General features: G+C 51.4%; 1 protein-coding gene across 2 annotated transcripts; it reads left to right on the forward strand.

Moving 5' to 3' along the window:
* Positions 1 to 2332: 2332 nt before the first annotated feature.
* On the forward strand, positions 2333 to 8750 carry LOC106036866 (zinc finger protein 252-like). Of its 2 annotated transcripts, none has more exons than XM_013182504.3 (2): positions 2333 to 2642; positions 4459 to 8750. In XM_013182504.3, exon 2 carries the CDS (start codon positions 4780 to 4782, stop codon positions 6664 to 6666), a length of 1887 nt encoding a protein of 628 aa, XP_013037958.2. In that variant the 5' UTR covers positions 2333 to 2642; positions 4459 to 4779; the 3' UTR covers positions 6667 to 8750. The 2 variants fall into 2 exon arrangements, with proteins under 2 accessions (XP_013037958.2, XP_013037960.2); XM_013182506.3 differs by having other exon boundaries at positions 4715 to 8750.
* Positions 8751 to 10355: the final 1605 nt, after the last annotated feature.

Genomic DNA, 10355 nt, shown 5'->3' on the forward strand with positions numbered 1-10355 from the left:
CCAAATTCCCAGATGCAAGGAGCCCTTATTAGATCAAAAGTGAAGGATTACCTTGTGAAAAATACAATAAAACAAATCAAATTGCCAAAAGTGTGAGGTTTCCTAAGCGGGAGCAGGCTGGGAAGAGCTTTCACTGGCATCTAGTGGTGCGTCGCAGAGGCAGAGTCGCTGCAGCTTCACCTCCCAGCTGGGTCTCCCTGGGGCAGCAGGGGCTCTTTCTGACGGGGGGGTCACTGGGAGGCTTAGGAAGGGGCATTTTTGGATCCAGTCTAAACCTGACTTCATCTACGAAGCCCTTTTGGGAAACCGCAAGGGTCTCTGAGTCCATTTCTGGCAGCATGAGCCAAACCTTGGGCTCGTACCAAGGTGCGCCTGGTTTATTCTCTGAGAGGTTTTGGACTTTGGGCCTTTGCGTGAGCCTGAGGGGGCAGCAGGCAGGTGGGGTGTGCTTGAAGGAGAGGGCAAGCTGTGGAGGGGCTCGCCTGGCTACATGCAGCTCTCGATAGAGAGGAAGAGAAGCTTTGAGGGGACGGGTCATCTCCACACCTAGGGACTTCCCTCCGATGGAATAATTTGCACTGTGACAGCAGAAACAGCACCATTCTGGCCTCTTTCTCCCAATCACTCTGGCACCTCTCAACAGAGGAGTCACGCAAGTGGTCCCACCTCTTTCTACCCCTCCGTGCCCCATCACAGCCCTTCTATCCCCATGGGGCCGTACCCAGGATGATGGAGCTGCTGAGTGGCACTATCGAAGTGCTGGGTCCCAGGGAGAGGCAGGGGTCATGGGAGTGCATTACGGCCATGGAAAGGATGGAAAAAGGAGGTGTGTTGCCTGAAGAGTCCTGCACATGAGGGATCTGGCTTCAAACACACTCATGGCCTTCCATTGTGGTCTCTCTTGCCTGTCTAGGACCTGCTGTGGGACAACCTCATGCACTGAAACAGGGCCTGAGTAAGGCAAACTTGATATTTGTGCATCTTCTGCCAGGTATGTGTGGTATAAAGATGGTTAGTTCTGTATGATTTCCTCCTCCCCTGGACTGAGATACCAGCTGGCATGGAGGGGCATCTCCACTGCTCATACTGCTCCTGCCTCGTGCTAGTGGTTTGGACTGGGGTAAAACACATCAGCAGCCTTTAACCAAGGAACATACAGTGTGTAGACAACACCTGAACTCCAGCAGCCCTGCAACCTTGAACCTCCCTGCTTGAGCTGAGTCAGGCACCTCACCATCTCCTGCCTCAGTTTCCCTGAATCAAAGAGCAGGAGAAGAGCATGTTTGCAGCCCTGTGCTGCACTTAGGGCAAGCTTGGAGGTGATGGTCTGAGCAGGAGCAAGTTTTATTGTTCAGCTTCAGAAACGGGTGCCCCTGGGACCCATCCTGCTGAAGCAGTTTTCCTTCTTGCACATGCTCCTAAATCTCTTGGAGAGAAACAGCTGGGGCTGGGGCTCCCTGCAGAGTCCCAGGCAGACCCCAGAAGGTCTGAATACTTTCTGTGAGGTTCTGCTGAGGCTCAGCCTCTCCCAGGTGCTGCTCGCCGCCCTGCTAACTCACAGAATCATAAAACCATTTAGCTTGGAAAACACCCCTAAGATCATCAGTCTGTGAGACACGAGAAGTAATTGCTAATTCCCAGCTGCTGTTGATATCTGTCCATTTGAAAAATGCAAATCCAAGAAGAACATCATTGCTTTTTAATAATTATTGCTATAATTAAAGACAATTTCATGCAGCTTAGTGTTGCATTAAAATATGTCCTGATACCAGATTTGGTATTACTCTATTTTGTTTCATTGCTTTGCCGGGTCACTCCTAAGTTTTAGGAATATTTCAAACAAACGGACCAAATGAAACATCTGTTTGATAGAAAGTTGAGTATTGAATGTTTATTTATTTTTAAAGATGAATAATTGAGTGCCCTGGGGTGCTCAGCTTGTGACATTTCAGTGGTTTCTGTGTCAGACTATGTCACCTCAGTGTCCACCTTGCACAACCTGTGTGTTACCTTCGTGCTTTCAGCCAGCACCACGAGGGCTCCTCTGCTGGTGCGGAGCCTCGCTGGCTGCTTCCCCCTGTGGGGACAGAGCAGTGCCCGCTATCCCGCATCTTTCCACCCCCAGCACCTCCCTGAGCATCTCCCAGCCGCACACAGCCTGGGAGGGATGAAGGATGCGCTCAGCACCACGGCAGCAACCCTGCATCACACCACTGCCAGAAGCGGACGCATCCTGACCTGGCCAAGAACTACAACTCCCAGGAGGCAGCACGGGGACCCCCCTAATCCCCCCCCCCCCCCAATCCTTCCCATTCCCCTCCCCAGCCCCAGGCTGCCGGGGGGCTGCGGGGATGCCCATGGGGCTGGGCTCTTCTCTCCCCCCAGTGCCACCACCAGCAGCGATGCGGCGGTGGCGTGGGAACCCTCATCCAGCAACCGCCCTCTGCTCCTCCAGCCCCTGCTCCCTGCCTTTGTTCAGCTTCACCCTTCCTCCGGTAGCTCTCGCTGAGCTGGCCGCAGACTTCCTTTAGGTCAGCCCGGCTGCGGCCGCAGAACGGTTCATGGGCGAGTGGCAAACGCGTCGGTGGCTCTGGTTGCCCCGCGGGAGAGAAATGCCAGCCAGGGGCTGATGGCTCGCCCAGGTAAGATGCTTTTCGGGCCAACTGATGTGTCCGGGTAGCCCGAATGCGATGCGAAGCGACCCTCCCTTCGATCTGATGCTGCCCTTAGTTGCGGAGCTGGAAGAAAAGGCGGTATTTGGATCTGTAGGATCTGGATGCTTAAAAAGAAAAGGAAAGGAAGAAAGCGGGGAGGAATTTCTTCTTTTATGCTAATTGCAATTTGGTGCTTTTTGTCCAAACCTGGAGCCAAGTGAAGTGCTGCTGCAGATTTCCTGGCTGCTGGGTCCTTGGTGGTCGTAGGCTGAATCCACTGCCTGCCCAGGGGGTTGGTGACCTTCCTGGGTAAAAATGTGTTTTTGAATTTTTCTGAGCCCTTTTTGCAGCCTGGCCAATGCTGAGGCTTGGTCTGCTGAATTAAAACCAGTTGTAGGGACAGATATCTGCTCCCCAACCCAGGGAGGGGGTTGGCCCCCCGGGAGCCTCCCCTCCACTATCAAACTGTAGACCCAGATCCTGCTCCAAATGTGTGTGTTTTGTGTCTGCTCGCTCAAGAAAGTTTGCAGGTAGTTGGGTTTATACATATATATATATTTATTTATTTATTTTGTGGTTCTTCTACCCAGAGTGGTGAGTTCAGCTTGGACAGGGGCACCATTGTGCTCCAGTGGTGGAGCCATCTCCAGACATCAGTGGGGAGCCAGGTGGGTTGGCAGAAAGGGACAAGAACTGCGCCTAAATCTGAAATAACTTTCCCCATTATAACTGTCCTCTGAAATCAGAAATATCTGTCCCTCCTCATTTAATGCTCGGAGCCTTTATCTCTGAGGAGCGTACAGCTGCAAACCCTGCACCGCTGTTGGATGTGGATGTCTATACTCCAAATCTGCTTGTCCCCAAACCCACGGCACACCCCACTTCCCAGCCCCTATGCCTCAATGACCGGCTCCCCAGGTTCTCATCTTCCCAGCCCCAGCCTCCCCAGCCACCCCTGAGCTCCAGGGACAGATCCCACTGGCAGCCTGTGTCCCTGCTGGCAGCCTGCCCCGTATCTGGTGATTTTGGCAGCAACACCTTCAGCCATCAGTGCCATCAGTATAAGCCTGGCCAGCCACATACTTTTACTGACATACACTTCTAGCATCAATATCTTCCTCCCCTCAGTCCTTCTGGATCCTTTCCCTGCTGGAATTCACAGTCTTAATAGGAGATGTTGCTCACATCTCTGTTGGCCCTCATTTCTTTTTTAATGGCAATACATAGGACGCAGGCCCTGCTGTCGATTGACCCCTCTGTGAAGAGGATAAAATTGTTTTAGCTAGCTGTGTCTCGCTTCTCCAGCTACACACCGAGGACATCGCTGACCTGCCTTCCCCCGTGCATGGAGGTCTGCCAGCCCAAAGCAGCACACCCCAGTTTTGCAGCTGGTGCCAAGTTTGGTTTTCTTCTGGGTTTGGGGGATTTTGGTTGCTGGACAGTCACTCCTTAAAAAATGGGAGCAATTACAAAAGTTACTGCAAAGTGCGTTAATTGCTTATTTACTTATAAAACGTCTTGGTAAAGGGCCAAAGAACTATTCTGAGAGTAAAATCATTAGTGCAGCAATAGTAGAGCCGAAACCTCAGTGTCATTGCAGCAATGAGTGCATCTCAAATCCCCAAATTGCCAGGGGAAATTAGCCTGCTCCTGCTGTCTCTTTTGGAGTCCAACAGAGCTAAGACCTCAAAGCTCTCAGCTTCAGGCCCACATGGAGCAGCCAAGGTGCCACCTGTTGTGTTTACCTAGCGAACAAAGCTGGTGGAGAAGAAATAATGTTTTAATTTTCCCTTTATGTTTTCAGTCCAGCAGTCAGAGTCTCTGGGAATGCCAAGGAAGCATCTCCAGGAGATCAGAGGAGGGAGAAGATGGAGTTACAAACATTGTGTCTGTAGCTGAGGTGAAAGGAGGCTGAGAAATGAAGACCATGCGTTCCTTGTTGGCCTAGAGCTGGCACACAGCGGCAGCGCCCTTTCCCCCGTGGGGAATAAAATGCATCCATTAAAGTACAAAAAGTACACTTTGATGTGCGTGTCCTGATGTTTTTTCTACCCTCCCAGGCAGTCCGTCCCCATCACTCTGAGGATTTGTGGTGCTACCACGCTGGGCACAACGCTCCGCCACCATGAGGGACTTGGTGAAGCGTGTGGTGCTGAAGACACACACGTGTCAGGAGTGCGGCAAGTCCTTCAGCAAGAAGGGCAACCTGAAGAGACACCAGCGGATCCACACGGCAGAGGAGCTCTTCACCTGCGGGGAGTGCGGGAGGCGTTTCACCACCCGGGGCCACCTCATGACCCACCATAGCATCCACACGGGAGAGAGGCCTTTCCGCTGCGGGCAGTGCGGGCGCTGCTTCCGCCTGGAGATATGCCTGGCTGCCCACCAGAAGACGCACGCCAAGGGTGGTCCCTACCTCTGCGCCCGCTGCGGCAAGAGCCTAAGCACAAAGATCTACTTCAACATCCACATGAGGACCCACACGGAGAAGAGGCCGTTCGCCTGCACTGAGTGTGGGAAGAGCTTTGTGAAGAAGGGGACGCTCACCGCCCACAAGGAGATCCATAAGCGGGAGAAGCCCTTCAAGTGCCCTGACTGCAGTAGGTGCTTTGGGCAGAGCGCCACGCTGCTGGCCCACCAGAAAATACACCTTCGGGGGGGGCCTTTCATATGCACTGAGTGTGGGAAGAGCTTGAGCACCAAGCGGTACTTCAATGTCCACCAGAGGAACCATGCGAAGCAAAAGTCATTCGAGGGGCACATCAACGGTGTGTCTCTCCAGGTCATCCAGATTAAAGAGGAGTCTGACTTTGTCTTTAAGTCAGAAGAGAATGTGTTGGAATATATGCTTTATGAAGGAGGTGGAGCCCAGGGGTGTAGTGCACCTAGAAACCCATCTGATCCAAAAAGTCCTCCTTGGAAAACCCAGACAAAGGAGGAACCAGAGCCACCCAGTAATGACACAAAAAACATTACTGCAATAGCCTGCCAGAAACTTTACATCAAGGAAGAACCAGAAGAAAACATGGACTATAGAAAGCTCTTTGATCCAGAGATCCCAGTGTTGGCTTTATCGGAAAGACAGGTTAAGAAGGAAGGAGATGCTGATGGGCAGCGTGACTGGGAAGTTCCTGTAGCAGCTAACAGGGTGCTCCAGGTGAAGGAAGAACCACAGGAAAGCATCGAGTTTGGGATCCACTGTGGGCAGAGGCCAAAACTCAGTGCCCTCCAGAGGATCCAGATTAAAGAGGAAGCTGGCGTGGAGGCTGACCACCAGCAGTGCCAGAGCCCAAGGAGGAAGCCGAAGAAATGCAATCAGCCCACCAAAGAGGGGATACGGGAGTCCCAGGAGAAATCCACATCCAAGAAGGATCTCTCATCAAAAGGAGCTCCCAAAGGTGAACGGATATTCCCCTGTCCCGAGTGCGGGAAGAGTTTCAATCAGAAATCGAACCTCACCAGGCACCGGAAGATCCACACGAGCGAGGGGCCGTACAAGTGCAGCGAGTGCGGGGAGAGCTTCCGCATGAACCGCAAACTGATCCGGCACCAGCGGCTCCACATGAGCGAGCCGTTCAAATGCGCCGAGTGCGGGAAGAGCTTCACCCAGCGATCGAACCTGGTTCGGCACCAGAGGATCCACACCAAGGAGGAGCCCTACCAGTGCCCTGAGTGCGAGAAGACCTTCAACCAGAAGGCCAATCTCTTCAGGCACCAAACAATCCACGTCCGCATGGGGCCTTGCAAGTGCACCAAGTGTGGGAAGTGCTTCCCCCAGAAACGCCATCTCATCAAACACCAGCTGCTCCACTCCCGAGGTGGGGCCTACAAGTGCGGGGCCTGCGGGAAGCGCTACCGGCTGAAGAAGTACCTGCGGAGGCACCAGAAGATCCACATGCGGGAAGGAGCTGCCCCCCACATGAAGCGTGGGGAGGCCATGAGGACTGGTGGTGGGCCCCACCATATGGAGCAGGGAGCACTGGCCTCCATGAAAAGCAAAGAGGAGAGCTGAGAGGGTCTGGGACCTGCTCCTGGGGGAAAGCCCTGTGGGAAATTGGGGAGACAAAGTCTGCCGGCCGTGTTTGTGGTACCATGGGGTGGGGTGGGTAACCTGAGGGGACAGCGAGGCTGAGGGGGCAGAGCCCTGACAGAAACCGATCCCCTTCTGCTGTTTGTTGAGCACGGCCTTTGGGGTATCATTTGCTCACCCTTTGTGGAATGGGGCTGAAGAGCCAACCCTCTTCAGAGCACTTAGAATCACAGTATGACAGAACGGTTTGGGTCGGAAGGGACCTCAAGGCCCATCCAGTTCCAACACCTCCCACCAGCCCAGGCTGCCCCCAGCCCCATCCAGCCTGGCCTTGGGCACTGCCAGGGATGGGGCAGCCACAGCTCCTCTGGGCAGCCTGGGCCAAGGCCTCGCCTCCCTCACAGGAAAGAATTTCTTCCTAATATCTGATCTAAATCTACTTGGAGATGGAGGGATGAGATCTTGGCATTCTTGTAACTGGGATGCTTGTGCCTCTAAAGCCTGCCAAAATTATGGATGCCAAAATTGTTTTGTGTGGACATTGTGTAGCCAGGAGGACTGGGAGAGCTTTATTGTTATTATATCACTGCGTTTCTGAGAAAGCTGGAGGGATCCTAGTCCATTGAAGCAAGGGCTTAAAGAAGGGGTCCACATTCTTCTTGCCCCTCTCATGGCTCTGATCCACACCTTGATCCCACTGGGCTGATGGACCTGAATCGCTAGTCGATGAGTGGTACGGATTTGGGAGTAATTGCTGCCAGCCAGACAAGGGTTTCAAGCCTTGAATGCCCCAAACCAGGTTTCCCAGATTGGTTTAAGCCAAGTCCCTTGGTTTAAGCTTCAGTCCAACTGAAAGTAAGCTAAGCAAAATCAAAGACTGTTTTCCAAAGCTGGCCCAGAGGCTGGCAGTTTGAGTTCTGGTTTCTCTCCCACAGCCCCACTGCTTCGATGTAACCGAGAATGACTTTTCTTAGCATTCAGTGCTTTTATGCCCGTGATGAACCAGGACTGCCTTTGCCACAAGTCCCAGAGGCATCAGCGACCACCAGCTTGAGCTGACACTGGTGCTGCTTCTCAGCTGCCTGCTTCTCTGCCTGTCACTGTGAGGCTTGTGGTAGGATATTGACTTTACTGGGCATTATTTAGGGAACTAAATCAAGCAGCAGGATTAGTTGAACAGGTCTTCAGACTTTATGGATGAGAAAACTGGAAACTATTTCCCTGTTGAGATGCTTTCTCTTCCTCTCCCTGGTGTAAAGAGGACTGTGCAGCTACTCAAAAGCATGGACAGTTCTTTCATCACTCACTGCTGACAATGGTGTTTGAGTGTTCCCTGGCCAGAGGGATCTTTGTGTCTGGAAAGTCCCTGGTGAAGTGGGGATGTGGAGGGAGTCCATGAACCCCAGAGCCACTCCCCAGGATTACTTTGCAGCACTGCTATGTGGTCACCTGGGCACAGTGGATTAAAAACATATATTAGGGTTTGTTGTGTTGCTGTAATATGTAGAGTCCGAGGGGCAAGTGGGAAAGTGCTCCATGGTGAAGTAGTATCTCTACCTCTCCCATTCTGTGCAGGAAAATGAACCCCCTCCCCACCCATGAGTCACATACCTCCACTTTGCAGGATATGTTGCAGATGGCATCGTACCAGTGGCATTGAAAGCCATGCAGCTACCTGCAATGAAACTTCGGACCCAAATTACTGGTTGACTGCACTGAGTGCTTTATAGCAGCTGCCTCTCCAGGCAGGGAAACTGAGGCTTGGAGGTTAAGAAGGGAACAGGACAAATGGTACTTGAGTTTTACCTTTACCGCCTAGTTGGACACCATCGTGATGAGGTGTTTTGTTGTGGTGACTCAAGCCCAACACTGCATACAGCTGCCAAACCCCAAAAGCACAGTGTAATTTTGGTGTTTGGAGTCTCTCAGACTTCAACATAGTCATGCCTTGGATGTGATTCCAAGCAACAAGACAAGCTCTGACTCAGATTCTGAAGGAGCCTCCCTCTCTATCCAAGCCTTCAACTGCGAACCATAGTCAAGTTGGTTGATCTGAAAGCTTCCCCTCAAGGCTTGGTTGAGAATCATTTCTGGGCAGAAAAGGTAGATATACAGGGGTAAACCACAAGTTCAGGATGTTTTAGTGGAGTCCAAGGATCACCCTTGCTAGAAGAATGGGTTGGGAAGCTGTGTTCCTCAGGAAGAACATGGCTAAGCCATCTTGCAAAGCAAAACAGCTCCTGTTAGGGTTGCGGAGGAGCAGAGGTACATCAGAGCCCTTCACTGGGGAGAAAGTAACCACCAGATGGATGGCATTTATTTCCTGTTTCTTAGTCTAGCGTAGTGCTGTAAAAGATTTTACCAGCAAGAGGATCTGGTATGGGAGTTTTTCCTGTTGTATTATTGTGCCCTTCCTTTGACCTGGACAAGGCAGGGAGTCAATGTCAGTAGCATTCCTGGCCATCACTGGGTCTTGCACTGTTCATTATGGCCAGTGTGGGTATCCCAGCTTCTGGAGAAAGGCCAGGTTAAGAGTTTGTAATATCTTCTCAATAAAGTAAGTATTTAAAGAACAAAATCAAAGTGAGCCTCTTTTCTATTTGTGGGTTTGCTTTCATCAGCTGTCACTGAGAGAACCACACTACTTTCTACCCATAATATGGAAAGAAATGCCAGAGCAAGATGAGTGCCAGTGGTGACCAAATGGGCATGGTTGTGAAGAGCCTTACGGGCTCTGCTGACTGCATCGACCAGCTCTCCAGGAACGGTGCTGTGAGCTCAGACCCCAACGTACAGACCCTGGGGCTCCAGCCGGTGACCCACTGTCACAATAGGAATTATGCACTTCACTCAAAAGCAGCAATATATTCATTGATGAAAATAGTGATTTAGCAGGGTTGAATCGTGAATGAGACAGCAATTTAACAAAGATCTAATGGTAAATGCAACGTTAGCAAGGTTCATGATGGCAAGGTCACTTGATTATTTACTGCATAGGAGATAGACTAAAAGCATCAGAGACCCTTGTGTTGAGTCACAAGGCACAGAATGGAGTCCCTTTTGCAATCCAAGCTTCAAGGAGTCTAGATATGACTAAATCCTATCCCAATCCCGGATTTAACAGTTTATGCCTAAAGGATTATATGCAAAATCAATCCTTTATATCACTGAGCTAAGATTACAAAGTTTCAGTGTGCTTAGCAAATCAATTGCAAAGTTTCAACAAGAAAGCTATTAGTCGCTCACTATCTGCCACAGGTAAGGAATCTCTCAACCTCGAGGAGTAACCTTGAGGAGCATTCCTGCTAAAGGGGAAGACCCTGGCATGCAGCCCCCTGCAGTACAGAAGAGCTCCATGGGCTCTGGGCTGTCCCCTGTTTATGGGGTAAGATGACTAACTCATCGTCCTATTTGTGCACCGGTCATATCTGGTTAGCCCTTAGATTTATCTCCCCTGAAACTGAAAGCCATCTCAAATGACACCATGGTGTTAGAACCTGAAATGATGCCCTAAATATGGCCATTTTCATGTGTGAGCTAATCTCTACCCTTTAGTGTCCCACCTGTGGGAGCACAGTGCTGGAAGCAGAACCTCCTTGGTACCCCCAGGGTCTGCCCAACAGTGGGACAAGACACTATGGCTTCCTTAAGGACCCCCCATAGAGGAGCCT

This window comes from Anser cygnoides, chromosome 2 (genome assembly GCF_040182565.1).
Source record: "Anser cygnoides isolate HZ-2024a breed goose chromosome 2, Taihu_goose_T2T_genome, whole genome shotgun sequence".
Taxonomy (NCBI): domain Eukaryota; kingdom Metazoa; phylum Chordata; class Aves; order Anseriformes; family Anatidae; genus Anser; species Anser cygnoides.

Bases quoted from the DNA above. Each gene is read 5' to 3' on its own strand.
- LOC106036866 (XM_013182504.3), top strand. From the start codon at position 4,780: ATGAGGGACTTGGTGAAGCGTGTGGTGCTGAAGACACACACGTGTCAG.